The 21,303-nt window shown below is 38.6% G+C and overlaps 2 protein-coding genes across 4 annotated transcripts in view; both read left to right on the top strand.

Annotated features, from left to right (window-relative positions):
* Positions 1–3,407, top strand: part of ZC3H7A (zinc finger CCCH-type containing 7A) — a 31,554-nt gene extending 28,147 nt beyond the window's left edge. For both annotated transcript variants that reach the window (XM_031050321.2, XM_005150689.3), the window contains 3 exons: positions 160–293; positions 641–804; positions 1,420–3,407. In XM_031050321.2, coding sequence (XP_030906181.1) covers positions 160–293; positions 641–804; positions 1,420–1,609 — 488 coding nt within the window. In that variant the 3' untranslated portion in view covers positions 1,610–3,407. The remainder of the gene's footprint in view (positions 1–159; positions 294–640; positions 805–1,419) is intronic.
* A 469-nt stretch (positions 3,408–3,876) lies between these two features.
* The window catches only part of TXNDC11 (thioredoxin domain containing 11), a 32,228-nt gene continuing 14,801 nt past the window's right edge, over positions 3,877–21,303 (top strand). The window contains exons 1-6 of one of the 2 annotated variants that reach the window (XM_034065338.1): positions 3,877–4,049; positions 8,511–8,727; positions 9,434–9,531; positions 11,488–11,617; positions 18,926–19,019; positions 20,240–20,352. In XM_034065338.1, coding sequence (XP_033921229.1) covers positions 3,904–4,049; positions 8,511–8,727; positions 9,434–9,531; positions 11,488–11,617; positions 18,926–19,019; positions 20,240–20,352 — 798 coding nt within the window. In that variant the 5' untranslated portion in view covers positions 3,877–3,903. Of the gene's footprint in view, positions 4,050–8,510; positions 8,728–9,433; positions 9,532–11,487; positions 11,618–18,925; positions 19,020–20,239; positions 20,353–21,303 lie in introns of those variants that run through there. The other variant, XM_031050322.2, reaches the window with a different exon arrangement.

Raw genomic sequence — 21,303 nt, 5'->3', positions numbered from 1 at the left:
TTATCTCTACACTGTGTAACTGTCTACATTGTGTCCTTCCTTTTTGATTCTTACAACAGGTGAGGACTGAATTATGCTTTCAAACTCACTCATTTATCTAGTATTCTCAAGCTCTTGCCTCAATTGCTAATTACTTATTTTAGCTTCTGCTCTCATTAGTTCAAGACTTGGAGCAGTTGTATGACATATGGCTAAAAAGTCAAAAACCAGAAAAGGGAGATGATACAGCTGCTCAGGCAAACAAAGAGAATGGGAAGCAAATTCACATGCCGACTGACTATGCTGAAGTTACAGTAAGTAATCATAGGTATAATTCTAAATTCAAACGTGGGGTTTTTGTTGTGGTGTCACATCCCCCCCCAGTCAGTAACATGCATTGTTCTTATTTTCTTGGTGCTTCCTTAGATTATAGGTAGCTATGCTAATTGCAAACTTTTAATTGACGCTGTAAATCTCTTCTGAATCCTCTAAAGCCAGTAGAGATCATAAACTTCAGGTGATTCTTTAAAGAATTACATCTGTTAGGTTAACAGCAATTTACAGGCCAACATAAAGCAAACATCCAGAATGTATTAGGGGTAATTCTGTGCTTACAGTATTGAATTCTCAATGTTTTGTTTTCAAATTCCCTGTAAATCAGGTGGATTTTCACTGTTGGATGTGTGGGAAGAACTGTAATAGTGAGAAGCAATGGCAGGGTCACATTTCTTCTGAAAAGCATAAAGAGAAGGTTTTCCACACCGAGGACGATCAAAACTGCTGGCAGTATCGCTTTCCAACTGGAAATTTTAGCATTTGTGATAGGTATGTGGCTTTTAAGATGTCAAAAATGCTGAAAAATAACAGTTTGTAGTGTCAATAATTAAGGTGGTTATTTATTTTGACAGATGCTTCTAGTATTTCTTGCTTTGCATAAATCTTTGAACAAGAAATTAAGTAATTTACAGTATTTTAACACATGCTTTTAGAACTCAGGGAGTGACGATGTGCCCAATTGTGGAAGCAAATTAACGTTTGTGTGATGTTAAACTAGTTTATTGCAGCTGTGTGAAATATTTTCAACAATAGTAGTGCTTTAGTTTAATGAGTTAAATGATAATGTATTCATTTACCTGGTAATTTAACCTCATGAAATTAAAGGTATCACACATTAAATGACTTAGTAAAGTAGGAGCATGAAGAACAGAAAGTAGCCATCTCTTGTCTGCTATAAATACTTGACAGCTGGGAAAGAAAAATGTAATCAAATGCTAAACAGAGTTAGTATTATCTTACTTAAAAAGTAAATTCTCTTCTAGTATTTTATTTTTATCCTTAATGTTGTAGTGTGTTTGAGAAGCATGACCAGAAGAAAATACCTAGATGCAATAGCAATTGTGATGATTCTGTGAAAACACTATTTGAAATCTGTCTTAACAGATATATGGCTGGTACTTGTACTGAAGGAAACAACTGTAAATTTGCCCATGGAAATGCTGAACTCCATGAATGGGAAGAACGAAGACAAGTTTTAAGAATGAAGCTCAGCAAAGCAAGGAAAGATCACTTGATTGCTCCCAGTGATAATGACTTTGGAAAATATAGTTTTTTGTTTAAAGATTTAAACTAATACTGAGGTGACACATACATGTTATCAGCTGGAAGCATAAAACAGAAAATTTGACAATAATAAAAAGCATGTGACAGATAAGCTGCAGGTTTTCTGCTTTTATTGGCATATCTTGTTCCTCCTGAACAGCAAAATATAGTAGATTTAGGGGGATTGAGCAGACCTGTCTGTGCTCTCATGAAACAGAGTGGTGATTAAAAACAAATCTGAAGTATTACGCGCTTACTCACTTTCTGTTGGACAGAAAGTTAGGAAATAGAAGGGGGGGAAGAGAAGTTATAATCTAGGAAGCCCCCTAGTATCAGTCCTTCAGTTGAAAAACTTTAAGGTATCATGGTATTGCAAAACAGAGTGTTATGGGCTAAGAAGAAAATGATGGATGAAAATTCTTCAGATCTTTTAATGGAGAGGATTTGTTTAAAACAAAGTTTGCTACTTATCTATATGTAGGTTGCTAAAAAGGATTTTTCTTATTAAAGATTTTACACAAAATAACCATTTAACTACAGTATATGTTGAATGGGTATTTTTTCTCTATTTGTATGTTTCAATATAATTTACTGAAAAAGGATCTTGGAAAGAAAAAAAAGTAGTTAAAATTCTGTTTCTTGGTCTTTGCTGTTTAAATGATGATTTTGAAAGATTACACTTGTATGTCAGTATTGTGTACTATTGTATGGACTAATGTTGCCTGTAATAAAAGAGAACTTTACACAAAGTTGTTTTCTGCATGTAGCATCTCAGGACTGAGATTTTGTAAAAACAAACTAATAATTATTTCATTATTAGCAAAAGCTTGAGCACCTGTAGCTAAACATTTACTAAGTTGGTTGTGTCTCTAGCTTCTCATTTGCAGTCTTCTGCACTGTCATTAGCTCATTGCATCACTAAATAGCAAGAATAGACAGCTCACTTGTGAAGCAGAGACACCGTTTTGGAGGTGGGACATGTTTTCAGCCTTTTGATTTGGGCATGAAGCACCCCCACCTCAGCTGCAAGGTGTATGGGATTAGATGGCATTTCCTGCAGCCTACAGCAAAGGGAAACCATCCATGGGCTGAGGTGCTTTCGGCCTGATGAGTCCTTTGGCTTTAGAACAGAGAGAGCTTCTGTTGTGTTTTGACTTCTCTGCAGATTGTGCTTTCAGCGTGCTTTGTGTGGTCACTTAATGTGCTTTTTAATTTTCCTTTTCCCCAAAAACAAGCTTTATTTAGTCATTCAAAGTAGCTGAAGCTAGGTTTTTTTTCCCCCATACTTCTCTCTCTTAATAGTATTTTTTTTTGTTATGGCTGACCTTGTATCATTAGAAGAGCTTTAAGAATGACTTCAGTAGTTTGAATGTAGTCATTGGCCACATAGTGTGTATGTAAAAAGTGTTGAACCAAAGTTCAGTGATACCCATGCAGAGGATGAGCCTGGAGGCCGTGTGCCTTTCACTTCACAAAGTAAAAGCACAACAGTTACGGGAACACCACCTTACCCTTTAGCCAGAGTGAGGGAGAACTGTTCTTTCCCCCCAGGGCTGAAGGCTATTTGAATATCATGTACAGTGTGCATACAGGCGTAGCTTGGTGCTTAAAATACCACTTGCTGCAGTGCTAGTTTTTTACATTGTTTGTAATGAACTGAGCTTGAAATAGAGTATTATGGACAGTTATATCTGTGACAAAACCTGATTGTATCGTGTGCCTTTCCGAATTGTTTTCTCAATTTTATGCTTTCATTGTTTAATGTAAGTGCTCTGTAAATTACTCGAAGTAATTCTAGACAAAACTAAACATGAAATCCTTGTTCCGTACGAACGGTGTGAGATCTTTAATGACTGCGGTGTTGGGCTGTCTGGGATAGCTGCCGGGGCTGGGGGCTCGGTCCTTGCAGGGACGGAGGAGTTACTGGGGAACTACTTTCCCCTCCCTGATCCCGGGGATGGGGATTGTAACTGCCCTGTACACACAGGAGGGCGCCATCGAAGGCATTCTTAGCACGGTTTTCCCGAGGCCGTTGGGCAAATGAGGACTGGCGGCCTCACGGTGCTCCCAGCACCGCCAATGGATCCCACTCTGCCTTCGCTACCACGAAGGGTCCCGCCAGCCGCCGCGGCCGGCGCGCCACGCCCCCGCTGTCCCGGCCGTGCCCGGTCGCCTGTGCGCCTGCTCGGGGCGGTGCGACGTGGCGGCGGCTGGTTCGCCGGCGGAGGGCTCCTCCCTGGCGCGGCTGACAGGCGGGCGGTAGGGAGACGTGTGCGAGCGGGAGCGGCCGGGCGGCCCGCACCCCTCCCCGCCTCAGCCGCGCCGATGTCGTTATGCGGCGACTCTGGCCCTGCGGCTGCCCCGCGGCTGCGGCCTCGTGCCGCCCATATGGCGCGGCGACCCGAGCTGCTTTGCGGCGCCGCCATCCTGCTGGGCTGTGCTTTCCTCGTGGCCCTCAAAGTCACCTGCAGGTAACGGTGGCGGCGTGGGGAGTGCGTGTGCGGAGGCTTGGGGCAGGGCTGCCCACGGGGGTCTGGCCCCGGCCCCGGGCCGAGGCCCCTTTATCCCGGTCTGGCCGCGGTCGCCCCAGCACTCTGTGGTGGGGCTGTGTGCGGCGGCGCGCACGGCCGGTCCGCGGTGAGTGACTGACAGGCGGTCCCCATAGCAACGGCGGCCGTGAGCCTGTCGTGGGGGGCGCCGGGCCTGGTGACCCATGTAGGGCCGGAGCAGGGCCTGCGCCTAGCGTTTGTGCGCGGTGGGGGGGAAGTGGCCGCTTTGTCAGGACACGTCTCTCTCAGCAGGGTATCGGGGTGTGGCGGTAGGTACGCGGGCGCACAGGCACCCGAGGGACGGGCGCGTTGTGGAAGAAGGTGTTTGTCCTCCAGCGAATTGCTCGTACCTCGCCTGTACCTCAGAAGGACTGAGAAACCATAGGGCTGAAACCCTTCCCTCAGCACTCAGACGGCTGTGTCGGTGTGGGGGTACCAAGTGAGGGGAAGGGGTGCTTGTTAGTGCCAACACCCCGTTACTTGCACCTGCTTCAGACAGAAAGATGGTTTGTTGTTGTTTGGGTTTTTTTTTCCCCCGTTTAATATGTTGGTGCCACTCTTGGGAGCTGCCACTTTGTTCATTGCGGAAGTCTTGTGGTTTCTGTTTGCTGACAACAACCAACCCTGAGCTGAGATTAGCAGGGTATGTAGCTGGAGCACAGGCAGGGTTGGCCATGGACGGCGGGCACCTGCGTGTGGTGTGTGGGGCAGCAAGTTCCTGGAGCCTGAACTGGGAGCTCCAGATGGATTTTAGGTCAAGGTCACCGTTATGTGTTTCAACTTACACTGTGTTAATGTGAGAACGTTTACTGCATTTGGGGTTTAATTTGAAGGGTGGGAGATGGCTACAAGAATCTGATCACTTCCCTGTTCTGCAGAATCGGAGGCATTTTTATTTTGAGAAACACTTGATTCACAGTACTAAAGCTGCCCTGTTTTACCTGTCCACAGAGGATCTAATATTTGAATTTTAAGTCTCTGGCGGAGTTGCTCTTCGGGCTGCAGTGCCTCTCTGTTCATAGAATTGTGGGATAGTTAGGGTTGGAAAGGACCTTAAGATCATATAGTTCAGACCCCCTGCCGTGGGCAGAGATGTATCGCACTAGACTGTCACCAAACCCCATCCAGCCTGGCCTTGAACACTGCAAGGGATGGGGCAGCCACAGTTTCTCTGGGCGACCTGTGCCAGTGCCTCAGCACCCTCACGGGGAAGAATTTCTTCCTTATATCTAATCAGAATTTACCTTGTTTCAGTTTAAACCCATTCCATTTTGACCTATTGCTACAGTCCCTGGCGAGGAATCCCTCTCTGGCATCCTTGTAGGCCCCCTTAATGTACTGGGAGGTTGCTGTTGAGGTCTCCATGCAGCCTACTCTACAGCAGTCTCTCTCTCACAGTGACTATGTAGATGAAAGTGTAAATATCTTGCCATATTACTGAATGTATAATGAAGGGTTAATCACCTCCCATTTTACTGTCTTTTACTAAAATTTTTATTTTTCTTTTCCATGCTTACGTTGAAGCTTTTGTTTTTTTCCTGCTGTCCTTTACTTAAAACCCTCATGCTCCTTTCATTTTACTGCTAGCTGTGTTTGAAACCTTACAAATGGAATGCGCTTGGTGTATGCTTCTTGCCACCCTGTACTCTTTACAGGATGTTTGATTAAAGGGGCTTGGCTTTTCAGATTGTAGTTAAATAGAGAAACAGAAAAATAATCCCTCTTCTGTTGCTGTCAGAAACATAGAAAATTCAAGTGTAGAAATTTGGAGGATGGTTAATTGCATATGTACATTGTGACTACAGTACATGTTTTCTTACCACACATCAGTGCAATTTGCAAGCAAGTCTTGGTGACAGAGTCCAGTTACTACCGCTATGCTTACAATGTGTAATGTTTGAGCCCAAGGGGTAAAAAGTATGGAAAGGGAAAATTCCTTCACTACAAGGCAATCTCTTGAGGTGTTGAAGGTTTATAGTGGCTCTAGAAATAGCCAAATGAAGCCTAATGTTTGCTGTTATGAAACGCCTGTGGTTTAGAACCTGAATTGTTTGTGGCATTACACAAATGTCTCTCTCGGCAATGGCACTCTAAGGGCCATGCAAGTCAAAGGGGTGATCCTTCTTCCACTTGCATGTGTTTTCCTTTATTATGTGGCTGTTTAGTGGAAATTAGTCCTTTATAGGCTCTGTGCAGCATGTAAACAACACAATCAGTGTTTTAATAAACAGTATGGAATTATTATCTTTGTATAATCGTTTATTATGTAATCCTCAGTTTATACTTTTTCAGTTTTTAGGAGTTCAGTGTACTATTCTCTTTGCAAACCTGGGCATTGTGTAAAGTACTCTGTTGTGCATTTGGTATTACAGTTATGTGTGATATTCACTACTATGAAATCGGCTTAAGAAGCAATTATGGTAGCTATTGATTTATTGTGTTTTGGTTTTTAATAACTACTGGGGCTCTTTTTCGTATTTGAAGGTAGTCATGTAGTTCCTGACCCATTCATGTTAATGGGCCTTCTGTTGATATGGTTATACCTTCTTGCAATTTAGAGCCAATTTTGTATCTAATTTTCAAGACTTACACTGTAATGACCAATTGACAGCTTTCAGTTTAATTCAGTGCAGGAAGCAGAGGTTTTAAACGCATTTAGGTTGTCCCTTTTCATTAAGGAAGATACATTTTAGTTAATGTCTGTTGCAGAAGTATGTTAGTGTGAGATCAACACTGTGCTTCCATGTTTCACTTTCTGCAGCTGATGGGTGTGTGTGCTGACCTGTGTGTTAGAGCTGTTGTGCACCAGTGTTGGGGCCTGTCCAGGTGGCAGTTAGAAAGCACGGGAAGAAGTGGGTAGTTTGGGCAAGCACAGGGTGCAGGAATAGGAGGGAACCAGAAGCGATGGTTGTGAGGTGACATGAGAACCTAAGGGTGGGGAAGGAGGTGCTGAGTTGCTGACAGGGGGGAGAAGGGAAAGAGCAAAGCTAGAAATCGATGGAAGAAAATGAGATTTTTGGCCATCTGTGTGGAAATATGATTTTGTGAATAATGGTATTAATGAATTGCAAACATGAGGAACCAGTTAATATTTTCAGACTTCTGGACTTTGAAGCAAATAGTCTTTCATGGATGAATTAAGAATTTCCATAGCTTTTAGAAAATGTATTGGGAGTAATTCTTAAATGTTGAGCTTTAAGTGTATGCTCTATTATGTGGAAATGAGAGTTTTGTAAGTCTGTACTGTAAAAACAAAGGTTTAAAAATTATTTTGAAGTTTGAAACTATCAGTGTTGTTAGGAGGTTGCTTAACGTATGAGCTTGACAGTGTTTGGGGCTCAATAATTTTTCTAATTGTTTTAGAATTGTAACCTAAGAAGGATCAAATATCAGGTCAAAAGATTTTTTGCATTAGCTTTTTATTGTATTACAAAGTAAAGGAATGCACGGTGTTTAATGAAATCCCCTGTCAGATAAGGAACCATTTCAAACTAGAGCATTACAGTGGTGAAGTCCAGTTCTGTCACCTGACTTGCTCTGGTGAAAATAAAGCTAGTGGAAAATTTTGGAATTCAGAGAATATGATGAAAAGCAAATATGATCATTAACTTGTACTTAAGGCAATTTATACCATAACAACTTCCAAATGCCTTGGAAATTTGGAGTTCTAGATTGTTTGATTGCTGATTTGCTAGAAAATGGTTTCTTGAGTATTTGGTTTATGTAGTTGGTATTGCTGATTAAACAAATTTCTCTTAAGAAAATTAACCTGTCACAATCACTTTAAATCAAGACTCCTATTTGTTGACACTATCCTTACATTGAAGAGGAAATGTGCCCTGAACAGCTTGCTGTCCCTGCCCTCACCAGTAAAATAAACCAAGACACATTTACATGTTTTTACCTAATACAGTATAAAATAAATATAAAATACTTTGAAGCAAAGTGTAAGAGAAGGTAATAGTTCTTTTTTATATAAACATCACATCACAAAACTTTATGACCAGCCTCTCTTCTTTTATCAGGATGCTGTTACCCAAAGTACAAGTGTTAGAAGTGGATGAGGCCAGGGAAGAAATCCAAAGAAATCACTCTTCCTGGTAATTTTATGCTCTATAGCAACCAGCAGTAAGAGTGTGAGCTAACATACCCATAAACAGAGTGCACGGAATCACAGTGTGACTTTCTAAAGCTTGTCAAGGGTGATCTTTAGGTTTTATGGTATGTAATGAAACTAACTCAGATAACTGTCAGATAATTGCATCAATTTCTAAATTTTGTCATTGCATGACCTCTGCTAAGATTAAAAATTAGGGCTTTGGACACACTTTTTTAACTCCTGCTGTACAGTCTCAATAACCACTCTTAATTTCTTGCCTGCAGCCGAGCAAAAGATGTAACAATGCCAGCGAAACTTCCAGTGAATTTTTTCTCCACAAGATCTCCAGTCATTGATCTTTTTCGGGGACAGTTAGACTATGCAGATCACCTTCGTCAAGATTCAGAAATTGTGCTGTATTTCTTCTATGCGCCGTGGTGTGGCCAGTCCATTGCAGCAAGAGAAGAAATAGAACATGTGGCCAGCAGATTGTCAGACCAGGTAATTCCAGGGAAGATGCAAATGTTAAACATGACCTTTTACGTCTCCAAGATGATGCTAATTTCTGGCATCCCACAAGAAGCAGTTGGACTTGAATGCTTACATTTTAGGGTGACCCAGCCAATTGTCTTTATTTTAATTTAACATATAGAGTGTTAGAATAAATGGAAGCAACCTGTGTTTCCTTCTTGGTTGGTTGTTATTTCTACTCCTGAAAACTCTAGAAGTTTCTTCTTATAAAGTGTTCCCAGATTTATTCACCTGCCTTCAGATGGCAATTGCAAGTTTACTTCCAGTTCCAGGATCCTTGGAGACCTTAGTAATTGTCTAAGATTGCAGCCATCACACTGCTTTCTAGAGGTTAGTTACCTGTGAACACTTCACAGGCACTGCTATCAGAAACCTCTGCTTGTCATGCTCCACTCTGCAGAAAAAGTAACAAATACAGATTATGGGTTAGTAAATTTGAATAATTTTGATTAAGAATCTTAAAAACTAGACACAAAAGTGACCAGAAGGATTTCTGTTGCAAAATGACAAACAAAAATAAAATCTTGTGTATGAGAGTGAAGAGGAACAGATGTGGAATACTGAGTTGAAAAGACACTGAAAATAGCAGATGGAATGGATTGGAAAAACTGTATGTTACATGAAGAAGGGTACAGTAATGTACTTTGTTAGCTGTGAATTTTTACCTGCTTTGTAGGTGCTGTTTGTGGCTGTAAATTGCTGGTGGAACCAGGGGAAATGCAGGAAGCAGAAGCATTTCTTTTATTTTCCTGTGATACACTTGTACCATCGGAGGTAAGGTTTCATAAGTCCAGTCTGGGATTTTTCTTGGGTTTTTGAGAAACAGAGGTATTGTATAAAATACTGCATTTTGAAAATGTTATATTTATTGCTATAGTAAATAGTTGTAGAGGAGATTCTGGGTGAAGCTCATCCTGTATGCTACTTGGGTGTCAAGAAGGGCTGTAAATGTCAGTTAAATGACATGCTGCACAATTCTTCATTTTAAGGAAATTTTCTTTTGCCTATGCATCTCCTGGAAGTTCTGTCTTCAATGAAAAGTAAACAGTTCAGACTTTTATATTAATTTCAGTTGTCTGCTTGCTCTGTGGATGGATTATATAAACTTGTCCCAATTTGTAACAGCAATAAAGTATGTACTTAAGGACTATAAAGTTAGTGGAATTTAAGTGGCACTATGTATCAAAGACTTTTCTTTTAAATTTGAACTTCACACACACTTTTTTATGCTCCAGCTGCTGAGATATCATTGTATAAAATTTTATATAATGTCACTTTTGTTTTAGTATTTGTATGTTTGGGTTTGTTTTTTTTTTCCTCTGTGGAGCGGAAGGTAAGGAAGCACTTTCTAATCTTAGGTACAAAAGAGCTGGATGCTGTGTAGTTTATCACTTGGATTTTATTCTTGTACTTTATTCTTGTACATTTTAGTCTTGAACTGCAGCTCTCTTCCATTACAGAGGCTGATTTTGGTTTTTTTGGAGGGGATTTATGTATTGAGGAGGAACAGTCATGATCTTTGTCAGCTGAACTTGGAATAGACACAGATGGCACTGGCATAATTCAAACTGTAATAAAAAATCCCAGCAATCCCACTTGGATGCACGTTGACTTAAATTTACTTGATCTTGAAATAACACCATGATAGATGGAGCACTTGGGTATTATCAGTAACCTTAAACAGAGTTGCAACAAGATGAGATGTAAATTCATATTGATACTCCATAAAACCCCCAAAGGGCAATGGACCCTTTGAGATATTAAACCTTGAATGTTTTATGCTGGACATGTGACATGGTGAAGCAGTGCATGTTGCTGTTAAAACAGAGATTGGTCATAAGCCAAGTATAGGATGTAGAATAGTCTAGCGGGCTGTAGAAAACCATTTCAAAGCATCTGAATACAGGAATCTCACTGTGAGTTTAATATTTTTGCAGTGTGTCTATAGATACAAACTATGTTTAAAAATGCATCACAATTACATTCTTCAGTAGGAGTGGCCTAATTCTTCACACTTTGTGTTTGATTTCATTTTGGACTGTGATGCTTTGTTCAACCTAGTGATAATAGATGCAGGATTTCAAGGGGATGGAGCAGAAGCTCTGGAAATTGTAGCCCCAAAGACCAGCTGGCCTTCTGTTTTAGCACTACCTAATGTGGTGTGAGCTGTTTTGTCAGATGGCTAGGGCAGAAACTGTAGACTTGTTGGGTCTGTTCATCAGCAGTGTGACTGGATTTGTCCCTGTTTTATTAAGTACTACTTGTAAAAGTCTGTGAAAAAAATATTGCAACTTTTCAGATTGATATTGTTTGAACTTTCTAAGATTTAAAAAAGAATCAAGGGAAAATAGTGACATTTTTCAGATTTGTATTTTAAAGTCACATGTATTTACTTTGGATAAAGCAGAAAGGTATCTATATGATTTATACTTGCATTTTACCAACTTCTGCAATGGGACTGAGAGGTGGTCTCCATCCATTCATCCCCACCAACACACTGCACCTACTCATAGACACTGCGTTAGAGTCACTGCAGTGTCTGCGCTGTACTTCAAGCTTGGTAACACAACTCGTCTGTTAGCTACAGAAGCCACTGTTAATTAACACAGAGATCAATTCCCTAGAGGCTGAGCATGCTGTCCGTGTAACTTCTATCTCTGCCACCCCCAGGAGGGACTGACTCTATTGTTAATTTAAGTCTTAATGATTTATTATTTTTTTTGGTACTAGTTTTGGACCAATTGAATACAAAGGCCCAATGAGTGCTGTTTATATTGAAAAGTTTGTTCGCCGGGTGATGACACCACTACTCTACATCTCGTCTCGATCAAAGTTACTAGATTTCCTCTCAAATTATGAGGTACTTGTCTCTCTTCTCTAGCTTTACCACTGTGGTTCAGAAAGAGTTTGACTTGTTTCACAGTTAAATTTGATCTGCTCCAAAGTACTAGTTTATTTCCAGGATCCTGAAATAAGTGCCCTGTAAGTTTGTTAAAATCATAAAAATATAAAATGACAAATTCATAATGTTCATTTCCTGTATAGTTACTCTTATGATTTAGTGATGCTCTTAATTTAAAGTACTTTAGTATGTAAAGACAACAGTTGAAGTTATTACCTCACCAAAAAGTTACATGTGAACAAGAAAGATGGGAGAAGCCTTTTCACAATAATCTTGCAGTCTAATTTGAGAAATTATTTGAGAAATATATAAAGATAGCTTTAATTTTTAAAGGAATAGTAAACTTAAGTCTTAAGTAAAAACAAATGTGAAATCAGTTGAAATAATGGCTCCTAACCACTTTGTATGCTGTAACTTTGTGATTTTAATCCACTGGTATATTGTGTTTTATAATTTTTGGTCAGTTGTGTTTAGAAGTGCCAAGAGTGGTAGCAATACTAGTGGATTAATAACCTCCAATTAGACAAAATGCACTTACAACAGAAGCATTTATAATCCCTTTATAACTGTTCATTTCTGTAGTGCACAACTATAATCTTACTAAACCCTAAACTAGTAGGGCAGAATGGGACACCTGATCAACAGACTGATGCTGTAGCAGTGACCAAACCAGATGAGGGGCTTTCCAGTGTTTCAGAACAAAGCAGAGGTGCTCTTTGAATTAGCACTTGTCCTAATGACTGGTTCTGCTGCAGACTGGAGCATGAGAAGTGCTGGTAGATGAAAGCTGCTACAGTGTAAGGGGATGCACACTGGTAGTTAGTGTGGGTAGGTGCTGTGCTGTTCACACTTCAGTTTATCCCTCAGGAGTTACTTGTGGGTTTAGTTTATCAGTGTTTTAAGTGCGGACTGTGAGTCAGGAACTGTGTGTCTGATGCTGATGCTTTCTGTGATCATGAACAATTCTGTTGTCCTTTCACTGCTTTGATTTTGCCATTCTAAAATTCTTGTTACTTTTTTGCCTCCTATAGAGATTTGAAAACAGCCATGCATGGTTTTTGGTCCATGTTATGTGAATTATTTCTTAGTAGTGTGCAAAAGGAAACTAATGAGCATAGTGTCATTAAGCTTATATTTGCTTTCCAGCAGGAGGTGCACTTCTACTGGAAAAAATACTAAGATAAAAAATTTATGGAGGAAACAGAAAATATTTTTTTTTAAATACTGCTTAGCAACTGAACAGATGTCTTTATTGCTGTGTTCAAACTCCCTCCCTTCCTGTGCTTTAAATTCTGTGGCTCCAAATGCCTAATCTGTGTTTATGTTCAGCATTTGTTCTTTTTTTCTGAAGTGAACTAAGCATATAGTCTGATCTTCATGCTGCCCTACAATCATTTAAGGCTGAGGCTATTTCCCAGACTATGACACTGGGTGCTGCGTTTGTTACCTTTGTAAAGTTAAGGAAACAGGGCAAGTCCAGATGAGTGCAGCAGGAAAATGCTGAGGATCATGAGCTGAGATACAGAGAATTGTACATGAAGATGGATGGAGAGGGAAATATAGGCACAAAGGAAAAGTTCCTTATAAGCCAGAAATAAACACTTCGTTTCATCATTTTAATGAGTTAGAAATGTTAATGTTTTCTGATATTTACCATGTAAGTTGAGGAACTTTATACCTTCTGTAGGGGAATATATAATACAGGAGGTGACTCCTGTATTAGTAGAAAGTGTTAGGTTTAGAGTAGGTTACAGGAAGTGCATATATGGCACAAATTGGCTCTTTTGAGAGCCTTGGCTAATGTTTTCCTTTGATTTTTGATCCTTTACATATTAAAAATGCTAATTTTTAGCAGAGGAGAGAGAAGACAGTAAAGGATGGATCATTGGGCATTTTGATTACTGCTGCTTGATCAGGCTTTTATGATTTCTTCATTAAGAAGATGATTAATTTGAATCTCAGAATATTTTCGAAAAGATTTATCATCATTATCTAATTTTCAGTCCTGTGTTCTGGTAGGGAATGGGTTCTGCAGACTTACGTAAAGTACTTTTGACTTGAAAATTTCAGTTGAAAAGAACTGCTTTGTGGCTGATCCCCAGCCTTCAGCAGTTCCTTAGTGCCCAATCTTTTCCTTGGCTTTTTCATTCTACTTTGGGATTAAGGTCTCCTGTATTAAGGAAGCAGCAGGTCGCAGAGCAGTTGCCTGTCACTCACTTTTGGTCCTCATTGTTTTGTTTTCCTGTTCAAGGGTTGGTGTGTAATAATTGGTGTCCAAGCACTGTGTATAATCTGGAATATGTAATAGGTTGGTAAGCTATAAGCAGATGAGTCAATTTTTGTCCATTTTGAGTCCATTTGTCCATTTTGTCCATTTGCAGGACATTGTGTTGAGCTGAAATTCTCCATTCTTCATACTTAAAAGAACTACTGCACCCTTCTTTTCTTGTTTCAAGGGCATTTTGTTGCTGCCTGTCAGTTTGCTGATAGGGAGGACTTCAAACCCACAGTTGTCCTTTTCCATCTAATCTGTGAAGCTTTTGGTGCTTTAATCTTGTGTTCAAGTTCCAGTAGCCAGCTTTTGACAGAAAAGGATCTAGCAGAGAAAACCAGGAGCTTTGTCCCCATTCAGCTGAATATTGCAATCAATTAAACATGTTAGCATGCCTCAAGAATCAGTACTGTAAAGCTACAAAGATAAACATTCAGAAAATTTTTGTGAGTTGAAACACACCGAGAGATAACTGAAATCCAGCAGTGTAATATATTACATTCAACTGTTAATTAGCATGTTTTTATTTTGAAGAAATACTAACGAAAAGATAGTAATACTAGAGGAAATACTAATGGATAGATAGTGGTGTTAGTGACACAGTGTTTGTTATATCCATTCCTCAACCAAATCACGACTATTGGGAGATGCTGTATTGCTCTCACAGGAGGGCGCTCAAACCCCATGAAAAAAATTCAGTTTGAAGGAAAAAAGCACACATTCTGCATTTTCTGATACTGTGTAAGGTTGGGTTTTTTTGTGCGTGTGCTTGTGGAAAGATACTAGTGCAAAACTAGAACTGGGTAAGAATTGGAACTTAATTTTTGAGAGGAAGGAAAGAATTCCAACTTGGAAAGAAGTTCTGATCTTGGAATATGTAGGAAGAACTGAGTTACATCAAGAAAAAGATAGCATTTCCTGCCATAACTCAGTTACCTGTAAGTACTCATAGTCAGACCTCTTGTTTTCTTAACGGCAGAGATGTAACAGTTTCATTTTAATCCAAACCAGCATATCTCGTTGCTCATCTAACTAACCCAGCTACTGGAAACTGCCTTCTCTTCCCAAGGCACAGAGAAAGAAAACATTCAGCTTCTTTAGTTTGACAAAAAGCTTCATTCACTTAAGAAAATTACATGTGCCCAGGGCACATTTAATTGCTTTAGGAGAAGTGAGGGAGGAGTTGGTCTCTCTGGGAGGTAGCTGCTGTGTCCTAACATGGTGTCAGCTTTCATCTTTGCTCTGTTTGTGTAGAAATGCTTCCTGAGCATTAACCAGGTATGTAGGATCTGACCCAGAAGTGGATTTAACTTAATAGCTTGCTCCTGTGTGTGTACTGTGGTGCCTGTGTTAAATGATGGTGTGAGAATTTGCTTTCAGTTCTGGATACACAATTAACATCATTAATTAATCATTAAAGATGAACAGACTTCTACTCATAAATTTTATGTGGTATCAATCAACAGGTGTTTCTTTGCATTTCTACATTATAGAATTAGTGGTATGCAATATTGGTGGTTCTGTTCCCCAGAGGTAACACATTCCTTTTCTCTTGCTTTTTTTCTTTCCTGTATTTGCAGGTAAAAGGAGGCAGGAACTGCCTGCCTACACAAGTCAGAGATTCTGGTGGGGGGATCTCCCCTACCTCAATCCAAAATAGCCAAACCATAAAAATAAATACAAATTGGAACAACAGTCACTTAACTGAGTAGTAAAAGCATTTATCTAGTAGTAAAAGCTGATCAGTGGCTGTGGTGCTTGTTTTTCTGTTCTCCATTCCCATTACTTTTCATTTACAGGCCTTTACATTTCAGAGGTCTTTCATCACATAGTCATTTAATACTCTCTGCAACTCCTCTGAACCTGCTTCAATGATTATCAATGAGCCTTGGAAATTTTATTCCTCAGCGTTCTCTTCCTTTTCAGAAGTGTTTATAGAAGTGTTGAATTCTATGAATATCAGTACACATCCTGACTGGCTGACTTCGACTATGGAAAACCAAGAACTTCTACCTGTACTTTTGTAACTTTTCTACTAATCTAGAAAAGGACCTTCCTTGTTATTTCTTATCACCTTAGTTTCTTCCAGTATGTTTGGTAACTTCTTGTAGGCTTTGGGGGAAAAACATTATCCTGCATTGAGTATATCAGTCATCTACATGCTTGCTCATTCCTTCAAAGAGCTGTGATAGATGTGAGGCATGGTTCAGAGATAAAAACACTCCAGTAAAAATTACTCACTTGAAGATCTCTGTTAATTCTTAAAGTTTCTATGAACTTGCTGTTCCTTAATTGTTGAGATTCTTGTCAAGTCTATTATTTGTGTGATTTAATTGGCATCACACATCACTTCCCATTGCTCTGGTTCAGAGACTAAGCAAGAAATAGGCTACACCACGATTAGTGACTTTGTATTTCCATATATACGTTTCAGTAATGTTCTCATGACTCTTCACTATTGATATCCTCAGGTTTGTTCCAGAACCTTTCCTACAGATGCTTGATTTGAGGCATGTACTGGAAATTGTTCCAGTCTAGCAATGCCAATGCTTCTGACTATCCCTATGCCACATTCCAGTATTTTACTCTCCAACTTGATATAGCAGCAAGTCACATTGCATTCAACTGGTTGTTCCTAACTGCCTGCATGTAGGTAGTTAACCATAACTCCACAGAGATGGTTTCCCAGACCCAGGTGATCATCGATAAGGGCTTGTATGTAGATGCCCACATAAACTGCATGCTGGTACTTTTACTAAATCAGTTACTGTTGTGGAGGTTCTTACATGAAGTGGGAGTCACTGCAGTCAAGGTCCTCTTGGCATAATTGTGTTCAAAACTAGGAACCTCTTATTTATATCAATAAATCTCTTCATAAGACTTGAACCTCACTTGTATGGAGCAGGATTCTTTGTTTTTAGCACCTGAAAGTATTCCAATTTGTTAAAGCAGAGTTGGTATTAGCACGTGAATCTCTTCACTGAGAGAACAGGAAGAATCTACATGATACTTGAGAAGAAATACAGAACCTTAGACACTTTTCTCTTACGTATAATGAAGCCTGTAACAGGAAGGAAATTTCATTATTCTGGGATGATCATTGAAAGGACATTAATAGGCATACAGTGTTAATATATATTTTTCCAGTACAATTTTTTCTTATTGAAAAAAACACTTTCCAAAAAAGATTCCTGGAAACATCTTACTCTTCACAGTCTGAAAGTTTTAAGCTACTATTAGTGTACAACAAACTGGTAGTCAGAATCAGAATGTCACCTTTTTTAATATCTGTATAAATATTTCTAGATCTGAGTTTTGGCTTGTCACATTTTACTGACCCTTCTGACTCTCATTCATTATTTGGTGCCGTAAGTTCCATTCATATAGTAGTGGTACTCAAAAACAGTCCTAGGAAATAGGATCCTCTTGTCTGTCTCTTTATTTTGGTTCACTTGAATGCTTCAGAAGTTTTTCATAAGGGGTTGTTTCCTTTTACTGTCTTAATTTGGTACTAGAAGAAAAAGGTGAACAGTAATTGCTAACCTGTTTATTGTGTGAAAAAGAAGAAGGAGTGCTGCTATTTTGCTGTATTTTTTTCCTTCTGTTTTGTTTCCATTTTTATTTCCTTCTTGACAGTTTTTATTGCAGAAATTTCACTAATTACTGGTATTCTAATAATCTTGATATTTTTCTTGGGGTACCTTGTAAGGAATCCTTATGAGCAAGAATCTTGTATTCAGCATTCATTTATGAAAGAGAATTCCTGCCTAAAAAGAGCAGTCATCTTTTGGAATTGGCAATGTTGTTATCGGTGAGCATCCTGAGATCACAAATTCATACTGAATTAGCTCAGTTTGCACGGCTGGTATGAATTACTGAATTCATATTCAGTATTTTATGTAAAACTCAACAAAAAAATAAAGCAGACTCTGAAAAAACAAATCAAAAGGCTTATGTGGGACTGTATTTGCCACACAAATACATGGGATGGTCTGTGAGTCTGAAATCTTTTGTTCCACAGCAATCCCATGAGTGTTCTTGCTTTGTGTGTTATATGCTCTTTCTGTATGCATGGGTGGAGCAGGGAAACATACAACACAAAGCAACCAACTTCCCTCACTTACTGTCATGACAATTTATTAAAATAATTCGAATGATGTGTTAAAAGCCACAATTAATAATTATGTTAATGGATTATATTTTCAATATTTAAAACCAAAACTTAATTGAAATTTTGAAATAAGAGAAGTCTAAAGACTATGCACCTCTCTGTTCCAAGTCAGCTTCTCCCAGGTTCTCTTCCTGAATTCCACATGAAGGTGTGCAGCCTTCATACCTGGCAAAGTCAGTAGGCCTATTTAGGGATGAGCTTTTTAAATTTCAATTTGTCTGTTTGGCAGTTTGAAGAACTTTATAGATATGTAGGTGTGATATGGGTCTCTTTTATTATTTTTGTGTAGCTGCTTTCTCACTGACTTCTGCAGGATATACTGAAGGAATTTGCAATGACTGATGGGATGGGATGATAAGCTAATTTAGCAGCTCAATTATTCTTGCACAAAATGGTGAATCCAATGTAGTTTCTAATTGTGTGCAACATAGTGAACATATTTGATACTCCAGTTCAGAAAGAAGTTTTTATGATGCTTATGGTTATGTTGGTGCTACAACTGGCTCAGAATAGTTGCAAAGCAAATATTAAGTGGTTTTAGTGAACTTTAATAGCTAACATGGGAAACAATGTGGTTTGAAACTTGCCCATCTACATCCATAAAGCCCTCTCTCATACATAGCTTTTGATTGATAATTTTAGAACGGATTTCCATTAAGTATTTTAATACTAAAAATTTTCTTGCAGCACAAAGTGACTGTTTTTCTGTAAATATTCTTGTCTTTTAAAAATCTTTTGTGTTTTACTGTAGGTAAATAATTGCTGTGCCCCATACGTTTACACTTGAAAATAACTTAACTAACTCTAATTCTTTTTATTTCAGCCTGGTGTTTTGGGATATTTTGAGTTCAATGCTTCACCTCAACCACCTGGTTATTTAACATTCTTCACATCAGCACTGCATTCATTAAAGAAAGGTAAAAGCTTCATTTTCATAATTTAAGGCATCTGTGAATGAGTTATATATATGGACATCAGTACTTTTTTGCAATATTTTGTAACTTGGGAATTAATTCCTTTTGAGTGTTTCTTGATGTTGACCTAATTACGAGACTGTCTCTTACTACAGTGGAAGGATTGCTTATGTAAAAGGCTTATTATGGCATTGGCCATCAAGGAATAAAGTCTATGACAGGTTGCTATTCCAGGATACATTAAGATACAGTTTCCTCAAAAAACCTAAATGTGTTGCTGCAAACCTGTACAGGAGTCATAATCAGAGCAGCACTTACTTAAATTGAACTCAAGAGTGTTTGTTTTGTGCAACATTTGAAATGGTACATTCAGAGGCATTAGGATGAACTTGGCTTTGTCAGTACTTGGTAACTGAATTCAAGAAAATGGTTTGCCGGATGGAGTTAAAGAGCTGGTACAAGGTAGCATGAGGAGAAGGACTTTTCCCCCCTGTTGTTTTGCATTAATAACCTAAAATATAAAACCTCTTACATTTAAATATGCAACTTTGTATATGATTAGTACCTATTTTGTAGGTCATAAATTCTGGATGCAGTTTTCTTAAAGTTAAGATTAGCACATTTTATGGATATTCCTGTCAGCAAATGAAGGACATTTATACCATTATTCTGATTTTTACTGTGCCACTAACTTGGTACATGATGTAGAGCATGCTCTCCTATATTTGTTTTCTGTAATTTCCCCATTTATATGTTGGGATAATTCTTTGTAATATAAAGATGATAAATATTCTATTCTTGTGGGTACATATTTATAAATATAGAAATACTATGATACATATTTAATGCATATTTACTGTAAATGTACATTATCTAAGGAATCAGTGTTCATACTTTTTCTTTACACATATCTCACCTTGGCTTATGAGATGCTGTAACACATAGCAAGGTGCATCTGTGATACCAGATTCTATATTTAATAAGGAAGTCAAGAAATTGCACAGTTCAGGTTAACATTCTCTATACTTTGTGTGCAGAAGAGGAACACATTGTCTGCTTTTGTCGTCTTCCTCACTTAATCACGAGTATTGTATTCAGTAAGATTTCTGTGCCTTTACACAGCAATGTCCTGTGTTTTGGTTTGAAGGTGTTCTTATAAGGCTTTCAGGGGAGAGCTTCAGTGTGTATAATTGTATTTAAAAACCAAAAAATTGCCCTTTCAGATTACCTTGGCACAATACGCTTTGGAGTGATCACAGATAAACGTGTTGCAGAGGAGATCTCATTGGTGCATTCAGGCAGCGTGTACTTGCACAGACACGTCAACACATCTCTTGTGAGTATTTTATTTATGTCGTAGTGCCTTTGAGCCAGTACATAGAGATTGAAGCTCTTGTTACAGACCCTGAATAACTGTTTCACAGAGCTTTAGGATACAGGATTTTTGTACAGTAACACAAATTTTCATTCTAGAAGTCAGCAGCTATTTTAAACATCAACCCAAGTTGCTCACTTCTATCAAAACTTAACCCAAAACCCCAAGCATCTCAGAAATTACCGCACAAAGACTTTTTCCGAAGGTTTCTAACTCTTTAAGTGGGTCAGAAGTAGAAGGCTACTTGAATGAGGATATGGACAAAGAGATTTTGTGGAGAGAATCGGAATAGTGAAAACTATATTTTGGTATAAAATATGACATTACACTGATCAGAGAAATCATGAAAATTAATTTAATTGAAAATTTATAGTAACTCTTGATCCACATGCCTTGGTTTTGGAAGAGTAAGACTGAAAATACTAGCCTCCAGATTTGCTGTGTAGCATAGAGACCTTACCTATCCATACTGCTACCATGAGTGGAAATTCTGTGATTGTAATACATACTTTATTAACTTGAAACTAGGGAAAATATGGATTTCTTGGGTTAAATTATTAGTAACTACATAAAACTACTTTTGGTGGGGCAAATGATTTAAGATAAGCTTGCTGTAATTTATTAAAATGACTGTCGAAGTGGTGAGTGCTTCTTATTGTGTATGTCTTTTTCGCGTGTTCAGTAGTAAGAATACCAGCTATCAATTCAGTGTTGATGCTGGAATCCTAAGAGACTAATTTATAATGAGTTAATTTGCTGAATGAGTAGTAGGAAAAAAATTTCCAATATACTGTAAATCAGGATATGTGATGATACCAACTTAGAGACTGAGCTCTTTCATTTATAAAGAAAATTCATATTGGTGAGAAAAGTAAAGATAAAAAAGATGTAGTAAAAGAAGGAGGAGCTTCC

This window comes from Melopsittacus undulatus, chromosome 8 (genome assembly GCF_012275295.1).
Source record: "Melopsittacus undulatus isolate bMelUnd1 chromosome 8, bMelUnd1.mat.Z, whole genome shotgun sequence".
In the NCBI taxonomy this organism is placed as follows: domain Eukaryota; kingdom Metazoa; phylum Chordata; class Aves; order Psittaciformes; family Psittaculidae; genus Melopsittacus; species Melopsittacus undulatus.
The sequence above is the reverse complement of the archived record's forward strand: the minus strand, read 5'-3'. Positions and strand labels throughout refer to the sequence as shown.